The following is a 20933-nucleotide window of genomic DNA, read 5'->3' on the forward strand; positions in this document are numbered from 1 at the left end:
GATGGCGGTGGAGATTGGTACAATGGGGAGATTTCAGAAGACTTGGAAAGGCACATGGAAGTCAGAAAAATAGAGAGTGAGAGTATAGGTCAGGACATCATCTTGGGACGAAGTACCTGCTCTGTGCTGTAATGTTCTATGTCTATCTGGCTCAATGGAATCCAGGGTGGTTTCTGGCTTGAGACATCATCCTGATCTTTATAATCACATATTTCTCATTAGAATAGTTGGGTGTTTTGTGTAGCTTGAGCCAGCCAGCTTCATTCCATTGCTAAAACAGTTGCATCCAAAAAGGTTTGCATGGTGAAATTTCATTGGTAGAGATGACTGGGAGGTTGAAGAGGTGGATGTTTGTGGGGAAGAGAAACAAAAGAGGGACATCATATGTGGAAGCCATTGGAAATTGATTCATCTCCAGTGCACCATTGTAGCCTGTTTCAATAACAGTGTTCTCCAGGAAAACCATTGTTGAATTTTATTTCCCTTAGCCCTAGTTTTCCATTGTGTTGACTTCAAATAGTGACGCAATGCACTGTATCAGCCTGTTTCAATCCTTAAAGTAAGATGGAGAATTAAAAATAAATGTAGACACACAGCACTGTAACAATTTGGCCCAACGAGTCCATGCTGTCCAATTCGCACCACATTAACCTACGCCCTGGTACATTTTTGAAGGGTGGGAGGAAACCCCCCCCCCCCGGAGAAAATCGACGAAGCGTAGGGAGAACATACAAAATCTTTACCGATAGCACAGGATTCTAACCCAGGTCCGGTCCTGATCGCTGGCGCTGTGAAGGTGTGGCACTAATCGCCATGCTGACCGTACCATCCATACAACAGATTAGGAAAGGGGAAGATTAGTGAAGAACTATCAAGGGCTGTGCTGCAAACAATGATTTAGAAACTGAATTCAGGAATAATTTCTAAATTTGTGAGAATAAATCATCAAGCCCAAGGCAAAATTAATAAATGCAGTTCACGATCATAAATCCACGTGGTATTCAGTACAAATGTTAAGGAGGTTGGAAGAACAAGGAAGTAAAAGAAAATCTTGAGGTGCTACAGAAACACAGATCCTCTAGAGCACACATGTCAAACTCTGGCCCGCGGGCCAAATTTGGCCGCAAGATCATTTCAAAAATGTATTAGAGGTGGCCTGCTGGCCGCCGCGCCAGTATAGCGCATGCACATTAATACAACAAATCCCAGAATGCATTGGTGTCAGCCTGCTAATCGCCCCCACCTCCTCTGTTTACGTTGCAGGGTCTCACTGTGGACTCTGGTTTTGGGGCCTGGCCGGTGTCAGGGGAAGCCAAGGCCGCTTCCCAGCGCCCGGAACTGGAGGCCTCGGGCCTGACCTCGCCAGGACCGTTGCCCACTCCCCCTCCCTGCCGCAGGCCGATCCGCGACTCACGGTGACGGGGCCGCTGATCCGCCGAGATGCCACCCTGCAGCGAGAGCCGATGCCCCCGCACTGTCGTTGTCCAACCCGATCGTCCGCAAACCCCGCCCCCCCCGCACACAGGCCTGAGTAAGGATTATGAATTTTAATCTCAGGATAAAACGATCTTCCAATAGTTTCATGTCACAGTGATAAATATATTCCTGGTTAAAAATGGTCCTGCACCTGGATACAAGCTCATTAGGCATAAAACTTGAAAAGTGTGTAAATCAAAGGATATCTGTACCAATGGAAAAAGGGCATGGCAAATAACCCTGCTAGAGTTCATGCCCATAATCAGTCACCCATTTGATTGTTTCAGGAATCATGTTATTCTCCCACATTCTCAATAGCCCTCAGATTTTACTATTCGACAGCGCACTAGCAACATTTGACAAATCCTCTGTAGAGAAATATTATTTATTGAATATTTTATTTCTCATTTGTTAATGCTTCTGGAAAGAGTTTATCCAAAACTATTATTAAACATTTATTTTAGTAAGAAAAAGTTTAACATTACATATGTTGAAAGAAGAGAAAACATGCAGATGTTGGTGAAAATTTTCAATAAATATTTGGTTCGGCCCTCGACTTGGTCCAAGTTTTTAATTTTGGCCCTCCGTGAATTTGAGTTTGACACCCCTGCTCTAGAGCAAGGGCACAAATCACTAAAAGGTACTCCATAAGGTAGTGAGGCCACAAGAAAAGGAAACCAAATATTCAAATTGACGAGCAGGGGAGTTGGTGCTAAACTTTGGTTGGTTAGATTATATGTCTGATCACCCTATTCTATCAAGCATATGGTATCATTGGAGAGGATGCAGAATCACCAGTACAGTACTGTAAATGTTATCGGAAAAGATGAGTGGTCTTGGTCTCTTTTGGGACGTGACTTAAAATAAAGGTTTACTAAAGGGTGACTTCCTAGCACTCCAGTAAAAACAAGTCCATTAATTTAAAGCTGTCTCCATGACATGAAGGAAAATGTTATTTTAATAATTAGATGGTAGCCCTTGTGCTGACACTGTTGCATTGATGGTTCACATCAAATCCAGATTTGTATACTCATCGATCATTGGATTAATAATATAAAGGCCTTTACATTTATCTCAATGTGCTGATCTCTGCTTAGTTCAGAGTTTCAGAGAATTGTTCAGTGTTTTTTAAAAAAAAAAAGTTTTTCATGCAGAAATTGTTCTTGTTGGAAAGTGCAACAACCGCATCTCTCCATCTCCCTTTTCTCTCTGCCGATCAGAGAGCTGTCTTTCTTAGCCCTCTGCCTTCTCAACCTATCATTTATTTAGTCGTCTCCCCTCCCACTTGTATTGACTTATCACCTCTTAGCCTGTGTTTCTCCCCCTTTCCTCCTCTCTCTTCACCCCCACCCCCCCCCCCCCCCCACCACATTTTTATAGTGAAGCATCTGTCTGGCTTTTGAGACTTATGAGGAAGAGCTCAAGCCAAAACCGTCACTTGCCTTTTACTTACTATGGGTGCTGAGACCAGAGTTTCTTCAGCACTGTTGTGGACTGCACAAGTCCCCAGCGTTTGCCAGGTTCTTTTGTTTACCATAAAAAGGGTATTTCCTATTCATGAACGAGACAGGGCAGGTGACAGAAGTATGTGTGCTGGGCAACATTCATAATACCATTAGTGTCAAAATAATTCTGGACAAGGATTGGTTTTGTCCTTGGGTTGAGATTCTAAGTTGCAGAAAGACCAATTTAGAGAAAGGATCTAGAATACATGAATTGGGACAGGTTGTTTTTCTTGCTTTGTAAGTAGGAGGCCTTCAAAGGTAAAATTTTGAGAGAGCAGAGTTTGTATGTTCTTGCAAGGATGAAAGGCAAAGTTAATAGGCAAAGGGAACTTTGGTTTTTTGGGGATATTGGGGATCTGGTTAAGAAGAGAAAGGTAGATATATCACAGGCATATGCAACAAGGAGCAAATGAGTTATTGAGGAGTATTTAAAAAAAAAAGCAAGAAAAAAACGAAAGAAATCAGGAGGGCTAAAAGAAGATATGGCAGAGAAAATGAAGAAAATCCAAGGGCTTCATCAGATATATTCAGAGCAAAAGGATAATAAGGAATGAAATTGCTCCTCTGAAGATTAGCTATGAAAAGATGGGGAGAACTCTTGTTGGGGCCAACAGTCTTGGCTGAAGCTTTGGAGAGTGCCCAAGAGACTTCTCTAATGGATTGTTGTTTACAAAAAGGCAACAGATGAAAGAGCTTGTCAGAACTGCATTCTGTCTGGAGTGGAACTTGCTGTTCTAGGAGGGTCATGTGGTCTGCATTCTGTCTGGAGTGGAACTTGCTGTTCTAGGAGGGTCATGTGGTTTTGCAAGTAGAGAGAGTCAAACAGGCTTTCTCTCAGAGAGAGAGAGAGACACACACACACACACACACACACACACACACACACACACACACACACACACACACACATACAGATTAGTTCTACAGTTTCACAATCAACAGTAGCTACTGGTACAAGACAAGCTGGCTGGCTTGTAGAAAACCTCATTTGGAAGATGGGTTGTGAGTGCTTAGTTCAGCCTGGTCAAAGCCCTTGTGGTTCTTGCAAAAGGAGAGGACTGGCGGTCTAATATTTCACTTGGAATGAGAAACAAAAAGGCACTCTGGTGACCTGAAAGAAAGAGGTTATCATCTGGAGAACCTGAGGGGGCAAGTTTTTTCGGCAAGACATTAAAGTGGCTGATTTAAAAAAGGAATCAGTTGTGGGTGTCAGCGTGCAATGAATCTCTCTCTGAAAACCGACAAGAACCTCTTGAGCGGTAACCATTTACCTTTCGAGCACCAAAGCCTGGTGAACTTTATAAAGGTTAAATTCTGCACAGTACAAGAATTGCCTGCAACCAGTGAACTTGGAGGAATGAGAAGTGAGATTGGACTGTGAATCACTTTCCTGAACTTACACACACATTACATACACGTGCGCTTAGAAGGGGGTTAAGTTAGGCTCGTTAAGTCAATAGTGATAAGTTAAAGTGTGATTCTGTTTTCATATTTAAAGATAATTAAAAGCAACTTTTGTTTAAGTAACCATTTGTCTTGATGAACATCTATTGCTGCTGGGTTTTGGGGTCCTCTGGGCTTGTAACATTGTTTAACCAATTTTAGTTTTTTGAGGAGGTTACTAGGAAAGATGATGAAAAGGAAAGGCAGTGAATGTTGTCTACGTGGATTTTTAGAAAGGTCCTTGACAAGGTCCCACTTGGGAGATTAGTCAGGAGGGCTCAGTTGCTTGGTGTTCATGGTGAGGTAGTAAATTGGATAAGACATTGGCTTTATGGGAGTAGCTAGAGCGTGGTATTGGATGATTGTCTATCTTACTGGAGGCCTGTGACTAGTGGTGTGCCTCAGGGATCAGTGCTGGGTCCATTGACATTTGTCATATCAATAATCTGGACATAATGCAGTAAATAGATCAGCAAATTTGCTGGTGACACAAAGATTGGGGGTGTAGTGGACAGTAAGGAAGGCTTTTGAAGCTTGTAGAGGGGTCTGGAACTTCTGGAAAAATGGGCTGCAAAATAGCAGATGGAATTTAATGCAAAAAGATGTGAGGTGTTGCATTTTGGAAGGACAAACCAAGATAGGACATTCACTGTAAATGGCAGGGCACTGAGGAGAGCAGTAGGACCAAAGGATCGGGGATTACAGATGCACAAGTGGGGTCATGGTGTCATAAAGAGAGCTTTTGGCACATTCATAAATCAAGACACTGAGTAAAGGAGTGGAATGTTAAGGTAACATTAAATAAGACATTCATGAGGCCAAATTTGGAGTATTGTGTGTGGTTTTGATCATATAACTACAGAATAAGAGTGAAGAGAAAATGTTGCTGGGACTTGAGGAACTGAGTAACATGGAAGGTGAAACAGGTTAGGACTTGATTCCCTGAAGTGTAGAAGAATGAGGGGAGATTTGATCGGGAGATACAAAAGTATGAGGGGCATAAATAAAGTAAATGCGAGCAGCCTTTTTCCACTGAGGTTCAGGTGAAAGTAAAACTAGAGGGACATGGATTAAGGATGAAAGGGGTACATTTTAAAGAGAACATTTGGGGGAACTCTTCGTGCAGAGTGTGTTGAGAGTGTGGAACGAGCTACCAACTGAAGTGGGGGATATTGGCTCAATGTTGACATTTTAGAAGAATTTGAACAGGAATGTGGATGGGGGGAGGGGGTGGTGTCTGGAGGGATATGGTCTGGATGCAGGTCACTTGGAAAATGCAGGGAAATGGTTCGGCACAGACTGGAAGCTGAAGGGCCTGTTTCTGCGCTGTGGTGTTCTAATTGGGAACCGAGTTCATGTTTATCATCTGACTTCTAAACTGAGGCTACTGGCAAATTGGAGGAACAACGCCTAATATTCTGTCTGGGTACTTACTATTCAGTCACATGAACATTGTCTTCTCACGTTTCTGACTCTTTCCCTATCCCCTGTCTCCTCTCCATTAGTTTCCTGCCCCCTTCCCTCTCCCCCATTACTTTTCAACATTTTACTCTCATGCCCCCCCACCCATATCCACCTACAAGTTTCTTGTCTGCTGACCTGTGCTCCTATCCCTTGCCTGCTGACCTGTGCTTCTACCTGCCCTTCCTCCTTTTTATTCAGACACCCGCCTGCTTTTTGCTCATACCTTGTTGAAGGACCAGGGCCCAAAACGTTGCTTACCTCTTGCTTCCATTAGACGCTGCGTGACCTGCTGAAATTCTCCAGCATGTTTGTGTATTGCATTACATTATTCTGTACTCTCATTGTCAACATCCAAAAAGTGAAATTATAACCTTAACACTCGATGAGATATCCCTGATCTTACAAGATGAGAAGTTTTTTGCTGAGCATTAAAGAATAGGAGAATTGACAAGTCTTAAATCTAAAATACCATTGCATTCCCCTTGCAATTTCTGTTTGAAAATGGCTATCTTAATTATTACTTTTGTAAAATCATTCTATTGTATATTAGATTTCTCCTTGGTGATCTTATGCAGTTGTATGAAGCTGGATTAATGACCACTGCGTAAAACATCCATGGCCTTTTACTGTGTACTTTTTAATTCACTGTCTGATATCTATCTTCGCCTTGAACTGAATTTCTCACTTATTCCTCAGAGCTGAATCTGTTTATGAAGAAATGAAGCAGAGATATGGGACACAAGGGTGCTACTTACTGAAGTTTAACTCCCGAATTCCATCGAGCGGAGCAGATGAGCAGATCCCTGACCCTTGGAGTCAGTACTTGAATCGAAACAATTTGCAAAATCAGGTATGCTTTCTTTTTGACCTCTACACGTCCCAAATACTTTACAGCCAGATCAGTAGTTATGGCGTATTGCCGCTTTTTTAAGCATTGAAAAGTGAATTTAAATGTAATAAATAACTATAATCACCAGCCAATTGAAAATAATGGGCCTTGCAATAGGCTCTAAAATGAAGGAAGCCAAATGCCAAACCATTGAGACTTAAGAACAATTTGATAGCAGATTGTTGGTGTTCATTTTAACTAGATTGCATTTCATTTTTAAAATGCTAACAAAGTTTTACTTTATATATTGAATTCGTCTGAAGGAAATCTGTGATGGTTTCATTCCACTTGCCAACAAGAGTAACGAGAAAGTGATCGGAGTAGAGTTAGATGGGTTGGACAGTCCAATCAATGGTAAGTAAATACCAGAGAGACACGATTTATTTTCAGACTGTTGTTTGGAAAGATTGAAAAAGGGACAAGCATCATCCCTCTAGCATGTACCAGCAGAGAAAATTATTTCCACAGCTCTTTGGTAATGAAGGTACAGATTGAAGATCTTGAAGAACATAAAAAAATTATTTTAATTTGTACCTGGCTTGGAATGTAAAACCCTTTCCATAAACATTGGTGATAAAATTATTTAATTGGCAAGTTGATTAAAAATTGATAAAAGGTTAAATTAACAAGAGCAGGGGTATTAAATTTAGACATACAGCACAATAAATAATAGGCCCTTCCGCCCCACGAGCCTGTGTCGCCCAATTATCCTACAACCCCCCATAGGTTTTGGAGGATGGGAAGAAGCCAGAGCATCTGGAAGAAATGTACATGGAGAAGGGGAGAACATACAAACTCCCTACAGACAGCACGAGATTTGAACCAGGTTGCTGGCTCTGTGATAGCGTTCAGCTAACCATGCTGTCCAAAATGGATAAAGCTTTTACATTTTGTGGCACCCACAATGCTGTGTTTGGATTAGCTTTGAGTGATTAAAAGCCAATTATGTTTTAGTTGTGCCCAATAAAAAAAAAGTTCTCACTTTTAAATAGTACACTAATTTTCTTGAGCTTTAGTATGTGTATGTGTGTACACATGCATATAAAAAACAATTCCAGCACGGAAACAGGCCACTTCGGCCCTTCTAGTCCATACTGAACTAAGTCCTCTCCTCTAGTCCCACCTACTTGCACCCTCCATTCCCCTCCCATCCATATACTTATCCAATTTTTCCTTAAATGAAAAATTGACCCTGCCGCCACTACTTCTCCCAGAAGCTCATTCCACACAGCCACCGCTCTCTGAGTGAAGAAGTTCCCCCTCAAATTACTTCTAAACTTTTGCTCTTTAACTCATGACCTCTTGTTTCAATCTCTCCTACTCTCAATGGAAAAAGCTGATCCACATCAACTCTATCTATCCCTCTCATAATCTTAAATACCTCTATCAAATCCCCTCTCAACCTTCTACGCTCCAAAGAATAAAGACCTAGTTTGCTCAGTCTTTCTTTGTAATCTCGATGCTGAAACCCAGTTAACATTTTCATAAATCTTCTCTCCACTCTCTATCTTGTTGATATCCTTCCTATAATTTGGTGACCAGAACTGCAGATAATATTCCAAATTTGGCCTCACCAATGCCTGTGCAGTCTGAACATCACCTCCCAACTCCTGTATTCTATGCATTGAGTTATAAAGGCCAGCATACTGAAAACCTTCTTCACCACCCTATCCACATGAGATTCTACCTTCAGGGAACGATGCATCATTATTCCTTGATCTTTCTGCTCCACTCCATTCCTCAGTGCCCTCCCATTTACTACGCACGTCCTGTTTTGATTATTCCTTCCAAAATGAAGCACCTCACACCCATCAGCATTAAACTCCATCTGCCATCTCTCAGCCCACTCTTCTAATCAGTCCAAATCCCTCTGCAATCTTTCAAAACCTTCATTATCCACAATTCCATCTATTTTAGTATCATTCACACATTTACTAATCCAATTTACCACCCATCATCCAGATTATTAATGTATATGACAAACAGCAATGGGCCCAATACAGATCCCTGAGGCACACCGCTTGTCACTGGCCTCCAACCTGGCAAACAGTTATCCACTATGAATCTCTGACATCTCCCTTCGAGCCACTGTTGAATCCATTTAACTATCTCAAAATTAATACCTAATGACTGAACCTTCCGAACTAACCTCCATGAGGAACCTTATCAAAGGCCTTACTAAACTCCATATAGACAACATTCACTGCTCTACTCTCCAACATTCCTAGTCACCTCTTCAAAAAATTCAACAAGATTGGTCAAATATGACCTTCCACACAAATCCATGTTGAGTGTTCTGATCAAACCCTGTCTCTCCAGATACTTATCTCTAAGAACGCTTTCCATTAATTTACCTACCACGATATCAAACTTACAGGCCTATAATTGCCAGCTTTGCTCCTTGAACCCTTATCAAACAACGGAACCATATGTAATACACCAATCCTCCGGCACTATACCCATCTCTAATGACATTTGAAAAAAAAATACTGTCACAGAGTCTCTACTATTTCCTCACTAACCTCTCAAGTTCCTGGGGAAAATCCCATTGGGACCTGGAGACTTACCCACCTTTATGTGTTTCAAAAGCTCCAGTAGTTCCTCTTTCTTAATCACTGTAGGCTCCATAATTACCCCCTTTCCTCTGTTTACCCTGCACACTTCAATATCTTTCTCTTTGTGAATACTAAGAAATTTATTCAAGCCTTTTGGCTTCTCACACAATTGTCCACTCTGATTGTCTAAGGGACCAATTTTACCTCTCACTCTCCTTTTGCTATTAACATATGTGTAGAAACCCTTTGGATTTATTTTTACTGTTTGCTAAAGCCACCTCGTACGTTTTAGTTTTTCTAATTTCTTTAAGATTGTTTTTACATTCACTTTTCTCCGAACATCTCCTTTATTCCTTGTTTCTTATATTTATTGTAGGTCTCCCTCATTTTTCAAACCAAGTTTCCAAGATCCCTTGAAAACCATGGCTCTCTCAAACTTTTGACCCAACTTTTCAACCTAACAGGAACAAAGATTTTGTACCCTCAAAATTTCGCCCTTTAAAAGACCACCATTTCTCTACAACATCCTACCCATAAAACAAATTGTCCCAATTCACTCCTTGTTAATCCTTCTGCATCTTCTCAAATTTAGCTTTTCCCCTCTCTCGAAAACCTCAACCCTAGGTCCTGACCTATCCCTTTCCATTATTACATTGAAGCTAATGGTACTATGATCACTGGATCCAAAGTGCTCCCCAACACATTCCTCCATCACCTGACCTATCTCATTCCCCAACAGTAGATCCAACACTGCCCCTTCTCTAGGTACCTCTACATATTGCTCTTAAAAAAAAATCCTGCACACATTTTACAAACTCCAACCCTTCCAGCCTTTTCACAGAATGGGTTTCCCAATCTATGTGGAAAATGAAAATCTCCCATAATCACGACCCTGTGCTTACTACACATATCTGTTATCTCCCTACAAATTTGTTCCTCTAGTTCTCGTTCCCCATTAGGTGGTCTATAATACACCCCTATAAGTGTAATACCCCTTTCCCATTCCTCACTTCCACCCAAATAGCCTCCCTGGATGAGTCCTTTAATCTATCCTGCCTAAGCACCACTGTAATATTTTCTCTGACAAGTAATGCTGCACCACCCCCTCTTGCCTCCCCCCTCTCTCCCCCCCCATCCCCTGATTCAATCACACTTAAAGCAACAAAATCTAGGAATAATTAGCTGCCAATCACATCCCTCCTGCAACCATATAACCACTTACTTACAGCACAGAACAGGCCAGTTCGGCCCTACTAGTCCATGCCGTAGCAAATCCCCACCCTCCTAGTCCCACTGACCAGCACCCGGTCCATACCCCTCTAGTCCCCTCCTATCCATGTAACGATCCAGTCTTTCCTTAAATGTATCCAATGATCCCGCCTCGACCACGTCTGCCGGAAGCTCATTCCACATCCCCACCACCCTCTGCGTAAAGAAATTTCCCCTCATGTTCCCCTTATAATTTTCCCCCTTCAATCTTAAACCATGTCCTCTAGTTTGAATCTCCCCCTTTCTTAATTGAAAAAGCCTATCCACATTTACTCTGTCTGTCCCTTTTAAAATCTTAAACACCTCTATCAAGTCCCCTCTCAATCTTCTACGCTCCAGAGAAAAAAGCCCCAGTCTGCACAACCTTTTCCTGTAACTCAGACCCTGAAATCCTGTCAACATTCTCGTGAACCTTCTCTGCACTCTCTCTATTTTGTTTATATCTTTCCTATAATTTGGTGACCAAAACTGTACACAGTACTCCAAATTTGGCCTCACCAATGCCTTGTACAATTTCATCATAACCTCCCTACTCTTGAATTCAATACTCCGATTTATGAAGGCCAACATTCCAAATGCCTTCTTCACCACACATCTACCTGAGTTTCAGCCTTGAGGGTACTATTTACCATCTCCTAAATCCCTTTGTTGCTCTGCACTCCTTAATTGTCTACCATTCAATGTATATGACCTATTTAAATTTGCCTTTCCAAAATGTAGCACCTCACATTTATCTGTATTAAATTCCAACAGCCATTTCTCAGCCCACACCTCCAGCCTTCCTAAATCAGCTTTTAATCTACAGTAATCTACCTCACTGTCCACAACTCCACCAATCTTTGTGTCATCCGCAAACTTGCTTATCCAATTCTCCACCCCTCCATCCAGATCGTTAATATATATAACAAATAATAGTGGACCCAGGACCGAACCCTGAGGAACTCCACTAGTCACTGGCCTCCAATTGGACAAACAATTTTCTACCTCTACTCTCTGACTCCTTCCATCCAACCACTGCTGAATCCATTTCACTACCTCCTTATTTATACCTAATGCCTCCACCTTTTTTCCTAACCTCCTGTGGGGAACTTTGTCAAAAGCTTTACTAAAGTCCAAATAGACAACATCCACAGCTTTCCCTTCATCAACCTTTTTTGTAACCCCCTCGAAGAAATCAATCAGGTTTGTCAAGCATGATCTACCCCTGACAAAACCATGCTGATTACTCCCTATCAATCCCTGTACCTCCACAAATTTGTAAATAGCATCCCTCAGAACACTTTCCATCAACTTGCCCACCACAGACGTCAGACTTACAGGCCTATAATTCCCAGGTTTGCATGTTTCACTAATCGCTACCACATCATACTTCCAAGTGTCATTTCCATACCCTCAGATCATCCTCCTTCCTTACAAAGATCCTAGCATTAAAATATATGCATTTCAGAGATTTCCCACTTCTCTCTTTTTTCCCCCTATCTTTACAAGCAACTCTAAGATGTTTTTTTTAATCATCTCCCCTCCAACTTCATAGAGAGCATCTCCCTTCTCTATCACCTGCCTTTCCACACTCAAATACTGTCTTCAAGCTTTCTCTGGTTTGCTATCTCACCTTCTCTTTGCTGTTCTCTTCCATTTGGTTCCCTCCCCCCAACCATTCTAGTTTAAAGTCTCCTGAGTTGCCTTAGCAAGTGTCCCTGCCAGGAATCTGGTCCCCCTGGGATTCAAGTGCAACCAATCCTTTTTGTACAGGTCCCACCTCCCCCAAAAATGGTCCCAGTGATCCAGAAACTTGAATCCCTGCCCCTTGCTCCACCCCTTCACCTCATTCTATTCCTGTTCTCACAGTCGTGTGGCACAGACAGTAATCCTGAGATTACTTTCTTTGCAGTCCTTCTTTCAACTCTCTACCTAACTCCCTGTACTCACTTTTTCAGGACATCTCTATTCCTACCAACATGTACCATTGTCTCTGGCTCATCTCCCTCCCACCTCAGGATATCTTGGACACAAGCAGCAACATCCTGCACCCTGGCACCAGGGAGGCAAACCACCATCCGGTTCTTCTTATTGTGTCCACAGAATCCCCTATCTGTCCTCCTAACTATTGAGTCCCCTATGACTACTGCCCTTCTCTTCCTTTCCCTACCCTTCTGAGCCACAGGGGCCAACCCTGTGCCAAAGACACAGCCACTGTTGCTTCCCCCAGCTAGGCTGTTCCCCCCAGCTAGGCTGTTCCCCCCAACAGTACTCAAAGAGGAGTACTTATTATTGAGGGTTACAGCCACAGGGGTCCTCTCTAGCACCTTACTCTTCCCCTTCCCTCTCCTAACTGGGACCCACTTGTCTTCCTCCCTTGGCCCTGGTGAGACCACCTGGCTGTAACTCCTGTCTATGACGTCCTCACTCTCTCTCTGACCAGAGCGAGGTCATCGACTGCAGCTCCAGTTCCCTTACATGGTCCCCGAGAAGCTGCAGCTCAGTACACCTGGTGCAAACATGGATGCCTGGGAGGCTAGGAGACTCCAGGACCTCCCACATCTGACACGGAGAACAGCAAACTGCCCCAACACTCATCCTTTCTCTCTCCCTTCCTCAAATGCAGTGGAAAGAAAAACTAAAGAAACAAATAAACAACTAATTAGCCTTTCCTTAATGTGAACAAGCATGACCTCAGCTCGCCAAAGCCTTTAAGTCCCACTCCTTCTCTGTGTCACTTGCTCATTTGACCGCTCCCTGACTTCCCCTCGTTTTATTGGCCCCTGCCAATTAACTCAATTACTCACTCCCCCAAAAAACACTCAACTGTTTGCCTACCACGCCTTTTTTTTAAAAGCCCACTCTCCCTCCTGCTTTCTCCTTTTTACTTACTGGCCCTGTCGCTCACTCCACACTCCTCGGCGCTGTGTCTCTCTCCCAAACTAGGCCCGAGACTGGTAAGCACACCCTTTTTCACTTCCCGGCCATGTCGCTCACTTCTCGCTCCTCCTCTCATCTCTCGCCCGAACTACCTCACCTCTTGCCCGAACTACCTCGCTTGCCTGAACTACCTCGCTTCCCCACCCCCTGTTTGCTGCAGCACCCAATCCCACCCCCTGTTTGTGGCAGCACTCAACCGCACCCCCCTGTATGCGGCAGTACTCAACCCCACCCCCCTGTTCACGGCAGCACTCAAGCCCATGAAGAATAGATTCACTGGAGTTTCTTGTTCTTTTTCTTTACACCTGATCCCCAAGAATTTCTTGAATCAGGTGTTAGTAGATTAATTTATTAACTGGCGACTTGTTTAGCAGCATGCAGTCTTATCCATTTATGTACACAATCTGTCCGAGTTCAATGAGGTTGGCTCTTGGGTTGTGTTTTGCTTAAAAAAAACTTCTTTGGTTGGACTTCTCCGGAGAAAGGTGTTTCCTTTTAATCCTTGTGTTAATCTAGTAGCCAGAAGTGAAATACATTGGTTGTTTTCGTCTCGAGAGATGTAAAACATGAGAGTCTGCAGATATTGTGATTGTTGTAAAAGCATAGAAGTGCTCGAGGAACTCAGCAGGTCACACAGCGTCCACAGGAGAGACTGAGCCCTTCTTCAAGGTCTGGGGATAAAGTAGATAGGTACCTGAATAAACAGGCTGCGGGAGAAGGGGAAGAAAACGTCAGGGCTGGAGCACAGATCAACCCCCTGACAAAAAAAGGCCATAATTTGACATGGATAGGAGGACAAGAGAAGAAAAGTGAGAATTCATTGGGGAAGGGGGTAGCTCTTTGAATCCCGTGCTGGAGGAGAGGAAGAACTGGGAAAAGTAACAAGAAATAGAGCTAAAGGAAAGGAGAAATGGGGATAGGTGGGAGGTGGGGGGTTAAAGGAAACGAGAAGTCCTTGTTAATGACCCCTTGTACAATCCTGGTGTCTGTAGATTCTGGTGTTGCAATCAGGCAAGTGTGAAAGTCAATTGCACTGTGGGATTGAAATGACCCAATTTTTGCATGAGTGCAGGAACATAAAGGAAGATTAAAATGAAGATATAAACTTTGCTGTGGGAAAGTTGCAGCAGGAGAGAGAGAAAGAGAGAGAGAAAATAGCAATAAATAACAATAGGAGACAATTTTTAAACAGCATGGGAAAGTTGGTAGCACTATTGCACAGAATTTATAAAGAGCAATGGCAGACCTGACTTCCCAGAATGCTGTGTGGCAGAGAAACCTCTCCATGAATGCTCCATGTATGTAGCCGGGCATACAGCGCTTTCTCTGCTACATGGAATTCTTGTTCCTCACAGTATTTATAAATTGTACGCGATAGTGCGACCAACTTTCCCACACTGTATAAATTGAGTGCTGTAGTGCTACCGACTTTCCCATCCTGTTTATAAATTGTCCACTATTGCTATTTATTGTTAGCACTTTCCCACGGTCCCTTATAAAAGGTTTATATAGGTCAGCACAACAACAGGGGCTGAAGGGCTCATACTGTGTTACATAAAGCTTAATTATGTTATAATTAGGCATGATTAATTTTGTTCAAATATAAGATCATAATACGTTGATCAGTATTTAGGGCAGGCCCACTGTCGCTTGATGCGTCATGACGTCACCGGTAGAAGGTAAAACAGTCCTAACCCTGCGGATGGCTCCTTGCAAGTGTGAAAGCATTCATGTCCCAGTTGGGAGTGGTCAAGTATGAAAAGCCAAACCCCCATTCCTATGCCAGGACGCTGAATGGCCAATTTAGTGGGACTCAAGTGTGAAAGGGGCTGATGAGAGAAGTCGTTTGTCTCTGGTCCAACATAAAATACCTGAAGCCCTCATCAGGTTAGTCGGGCAAGTTGTGGACCCAATGTCAGAAGTGGATTTAACCTTTCGGTTGTACGATCTTTTTTCATCTCCATGCATTTCAAATGAGAGGTTGTACACCTGAAAGAATCACTCTGCCTCTCTGCAGAGATGCCCACTGATCTGAATAATTAGCACTACTTTCAACAAGGAGATGGCTGAGGAATTTAACAAATACTTTGCAACTGTCTTCACCAAGGAGGATATAGGTTATGGTCAGTTAGGGGGTAGTGGTCATGCGGTACCAAGAGACTTGGGGAACTTTCCTGGGGAAGTAGGGGATCAAATGGATATCCGGATCCAGAAACAGGAGGTTGTGAGTAAATTGTTGGGGCTGAAGGCTGATAAATCCCCAGGGCCTGATGGGCTGCATCCCAGGGTGCTTGAAGAAGTTGCTATGGAAATTGTGGAGGCACTGGTCGACATTTTCCAAAGTTCCATAGATTCGGGGGAGGTCCCTGAGGATTGGAGAGTGGCTGATGTGGTGCCGATTTTTAAGAAGGGAGGGAGGGAGAAAACGGGAAATTATAGACCGGTCAGCCTGACGTCAGTGGTGGGGAAGATATTGGAGTCTATCATAAAAGGAGTAATAGCAGAACACTTAGGCAGAAATAATAGTGTAAGGGCTAGTCGGCATGGATTCCTTAAGGGTAAGTCATGCTTGACTAACCTTCTGGAATTTTTCGAGGATGTGACAAAGAGGGTGGACTTGGGAGAGCCAGTGGATGGGGTGTATTTGGACTTCCAGAAGGCCTTTGATAAGGTACCGCACGGGAGACTAGTGGGCAAGATCAGGGAGCATGGTATTGGAGGTAAGGTGCTGACGTGGATAGGAAATTGGTTAAGAAATAGGAAACAAAGGGTTGGGGTAAGCGGGTCTTTTTCAGGATGGCAGGATGTGACGAGTGGAGTGCCGCAGGGATCGGTATTGGGTCCTCAGTTGTTTGTAATTTATGTAAATGATTTGGATGAGGGGATTAGTAATAACATGAGCAAATTTGCAGATGACACGAAACTGGGTGGCGGTGTGAGGAGGATGTCAGGAAAATGCAGAGGGACTTGGACAGGTTGGGGGAGTGGGCTGCTGAATGGAAGATGACGTTCAATGTGAGCAAATGTGAGGTTATCCATTTTGGGGGCAATAATAGGAAAGCTGAGTATTATTTAAATGGAGACAAGCTGGGGAGTGGGGAGGAGCAAATGGATCTGGGAGTACTTGTTCACCGGTCACTGAAGACTAGCATGCAGGTTCAGAAAGCTGTGAAGAAGGCTAATAGCATGTTGGCTTTCATAAAGAGGGGATTGGAGTATAGGAACAGAGACGCCCTTCTGCAGTTGTACAGGGCCCTGGTGAGACCCCACCTGAAGTATTGTGTCCTTTTCTGGTCTCCAATTTTGAGGAAGGACATACTAGCAATAGAGGGTGTGCAGCGCAGATTTACAAGGTTAGTTCCAGGGATGGCGGGGTTGACATATGCTGAAAGGTTAGAAAAACTGGACTTGTATCCGATGGAGTTTAGAAGGATGAGGGGGGACATGATTGAGGTGTACAAAATCATCAGGGGGATAGACAAGGTGAAGTCAGATTACTTGTTCCCTATGATGGGGGAGACGAGGACTAGAGGGCATAGTTTAAGAATACAGGGTAGGCCCTTTAGGACGGAGATGAGAAAACATTTTTTTACCCAGAGAAGTGTGAATCTGTGGAATGCTCTGCCACAGAGGGTGGTAGAGGTGGATTCGCTGACTATGTTCAAAAGAGAGTTAGATAAGACTCTAGTGGGCAAAGGAGTTAAGGGTTATGGGGATAAGGCTGGAAAGGGGTACTGATGGTAGTGATCAGCCATGATCTGTAAAATGGCGGTGCTGGCCCGACGGGCCGAAGGGCCTACTCCAGCTCCTATTGTCTATTGAAGTGTTTCTGCTTTGACAATGACATATGGTGTCGGTAGCTTTGCTCCTCCAATCCCTCCATCTTTCCTGGTTTTATTATGCACAAACTTCACTGGGAAAATTAAAAGGAAACATTTCAGCTGTAGATGCTCTGGGTATTGTCCAGCACATACACATAACCATTCTTTTTCCATTTCAACAGCTGGATTTCCAAACAACTTCAAATCTCATCCAACTCAGGGAAATGTGAATTTAAGGGAGTTTGATGGTCCTCACCATGTCAATGCTGTGGACACAGTCAACGCTGCGACAAAGCAAAACGGCTCCAGTGCTCGTGGCTTGAGTTTAACTCTGACGGACCATGATCGAATAAGACAGTTTATTCAGGAGTTCACATTCCGGGGATTACTGCCTCACATCGAAAAGACCATCCGGCAGCTGAACGACCAGGTGTGGCAATTTTATTTTGCTTTTTTTGTTTAAGGATCACGTACTGTCATTGCATAATTGGCTGAATCCTTGCATTTCCAATTTTCTGCGCAGGAAATTGTAACACCATATGACATTGTGGCCATTAGCAAAACGGTTGTAAGGAGGGGCAGGACTGGCAGATCAATATTCTGGGGTTTCGTTGTTTTAGGTGGGATGGAGTGGGAGGATGAAAGGGGGAGGAGTAGCATTGCTTGTTAGGGAAAATATGCTACCCAAGTACTGATAGGACATTGGGGATGAGACAGGCAGTATATAAATGCAATTGAAGATGAATTTGAATGTTATGATTAGAGCATAAAACATTACAGTACAATACAGGCCCTTCGATGTTGTACTGACCCAAAAATAAACAAAACCCTTGCTACCTCGTAACCCTTAATTTTTCTTTCATCCATGTGCCTGGCTAAGAGTCTCTTATACGTCCCTAATGTTCCAGCCTCCACCACCATCCCTGGCAATGCATGTCAGGCACCCACGACTCTACATGCTTGAAAAAAAACTTACCCCAAAACTTTCCTCTCTTCACTTTGTGCAGATTGGGATAAGAAGTACACAGCAGCTCAATCAACATGTAGGAAAAAAGAACTTGAAGATGGAGTTAGAACAGTATTTGGCCACAGTTAGAATGTAGAGGGTGAATGCAACCTTGTGCGGCATTGGTGTTAAGGATTATAATAGTAGACATATTGGGTTTTGGGAGTGCTATTGGAGTAGTGAATCTCTGCAATGTTTTACTAATCGTATTAAGATGAAAGAATGTCTGGTCTTCAAATTGATTTGTGAATTTGTCTTCTGGGTTAATGAATTGCTTCATAAAACCTGCAGTGTGGTGCAATCCTTATGCGTAATGATCTAACCAGTCTGATTAACCCAGAAATAAATTATTTGCTTCGCTCTCTGCATCTTTTTGGGTAATTGGTATTGGTAAACATGTCAAGAATAATTATGAATGCTAGATTATGCAGTAAATCCAGTGTTAAAGCTCCTGCAATGGTATTATTTTGTCACTGGGTGGAGCAAAAAGCACTGACTTTCCCAAGATGAGCTATCTGGTTCAAGAAATGAGATGCCCAGTTCAAGAAATTTGTTAGACTACATGGTACAATTTAAGCAAAAGGTCACCTGAATTAATTGAAATCCATGGCATTCAAGTCTTGAAACTCGTCTGCTCTTCAATTGGATTTTGTGCGACCTGCATCACCTTCCAACTGAAAATGTAACAAAAAAGAACAGATGGAGAAAATTGGAAACAAAAACATTGTATTGTAAAAACAGAGCCGCTGAATTTTTCCAGCAATTTCCAGTTTTGTTTCTTACTGTTGTTTTCCCCAACAATAACAGGCCCTTTTGGCCCACGAGCCCGTGCCCAATTATACCCAATTGACCTACACCCCCAGGTATGTTTTTTGAATGGTGGGAGAAAAGCGGTGCACCAAGAGGAAACCCACGCAGCCACGAGGAGAACATACAAACTCCTTACAGATAGCACCGGATTCAAACCCAGGTCGCTGTCGCAACGTTGCTAACTGTGCCGCCCATCCCTGGTAAATGTTTTGTAACATGTTGCTGAAACTTTCTTGAATTCACAGAAAATTGTTACTTCTTCTAAAATGCATGTCTTTTAGTATCTCATTTAGACAAACTGAAAACACCATAACTCTTTAAGCAGAAGTTCTTAAATACGCCGTTCCTTTTGGCCACAATATTTCATTCTTGCTATTGTCAAAGGGTCATTCTTTCTCTGAGCAAATCCTCAAGCTATCCAGGAGTAAGAACCTTACCAAATCCAGGGAAACTGGTGAAATTGTTCAGAATATCCACCTGAGGAATGTTTGTATAGAAGATACAAGCTCAGTTTTGTGATTTCTGTCCCTTTAATTAAGTGTTTTCCCCAACCCAATTTCCCATGTATATCAACTGTTGTGAATAAAGTTTCCTTTGTAACAAATAATTCACAGATCTTTGTGTAACCACACACATCTTTTATCTTTCTCCCTTCATCTGCAGTGCAGCCATTCCCAACTTCCAATTCAACTTCCCTAATATTGACTGGCACCTCCTTACTGCAAGAGGGATAGATGGGGCTGAATTTGTCAGGTGTGTCCATGAAGGATTCCTGACACAGTATGTGGACTGGCTGACTAGAGGAGAGGCCATACCGGTTCTGGGGAATGAACCGGGTCAGGTGGTGGACCTATCAGTGGGGGGAGCATTTTGGTGAGAGTGACCACAACTCCCTGAGCTTTAGTAGAGCTATGGAAAAGGATAAAGGCTGGCAAAATGGGAAAGTGTTTAATTGGGGAAGGGCTAATTATAATGGGATGAGGCAGGAACTAGGGAGAGTAAATTGGAAGCAGACGTTTAGGGATCATTCATTGGTGCTGGTTTCAGAATAGGTTTGTCCCAAGTGGACAAGGAAAAGATGGGAAAGAAAGGGAGCCATGGTTGACAAAACAGGTGAGGCAGCTAGCCAAGTGGAAAAAGGAAACATATTTTATATAGGAAACAGGAAGGGCTCATGAGAAGTACCGTATATGGTAGCCAGGAAGAAGCTTCAGAAAGGACTTAGGAGAGCTCAAAGGGGGCATGAGAAGGCCTTGGCAGGTAGGATTAAGGAGAAGCCCAAGGCGTTCTATGAATATATGAAGAACAGAAGGTTTTTGAAAATGGGGCAGCTAAAGGATAAAGGAGGCAAGATGTGCCTGGAGGTTGGGGAGGACTTAAATGAATACTTTGCTTCAGTATTCACAAGAGAAAAGGACCTTCATTAGGGTGAGGTTGGAGTAGAACAGGCTGGAGTGCTGGATAACATGGAGATTAAGGAAGGGGAATGTTGGATCTTCTTAAAAGCATTAAGATTGATAGGACCCCAGAACAGGACTCAATATTCCCTGGGCTGCTTTTGGAAGTGAGGGAAGAGATAGCTGGGACAGTAGCTATGATCTTTGAGTTCTCTTTGGCCACAGGGGAGGTGCTGAAGGATTGGAGAATGGAAATGTAGTCCCTTTGTTTAAAAAAGGAAATAGGGAGAATCCTTGGAATTATAGAATAGTGAGTCTTGCGTCAGTGGTGTGCAAACTAATGGAGAGGATTGTTACAGATAGGATCTATGAGCATTTG

The 20933-nt window shown here is 43.1% G+C and overlaps 1 protein-coding gene across 4 annotated transcripts in view; it reads left to right on the forward strand.

Moving 5' to 3' along the window:
* Positions 1 to 20933, forward strand: part of trappc8 (trafficking protein particle complex subunit 8) — a 206965-nt gene that overhangs the window by 65801 nt on the left and 120231 nt on the right. For all 4 annotated transcript variants that reach the window (XM_069922556.1, XM_069922557.1, XM_069922558.1 and 1 more), the window contains 3 exons: positions 6585 to 6738; positions 7041 to 7131; positions 17524 to 17771. In XM_069922556.1, coding sequence (XP_069778657.1) covers positions 6585 to 6738; positions 7041 to 7131; positions 17524 to 17771 — 493 coding nt within the window. The remainder of the gene's footprint in view (positions 1 to 6584; positions 6739 to 7040; positions 7132 to 17523; positions 17772 to 20933) is intronic.

This window comes from Narcine bancroftii, chromosome 2 (assembly GCF_036971445.1).
Source record: "Narcine bancroftii isolate sNarBan1 chromosome 2, sNarBan1.hap1, whole genome shotgun sequence".
In the NCBI taxonomy this organism is placed as follows: domain Eukaryota; kingdom Metazoa; phylum Chordata; class Chondrichthyes; order Torpediniformes; family Narcinidae; genus Narcine; species Narcine bancroftii.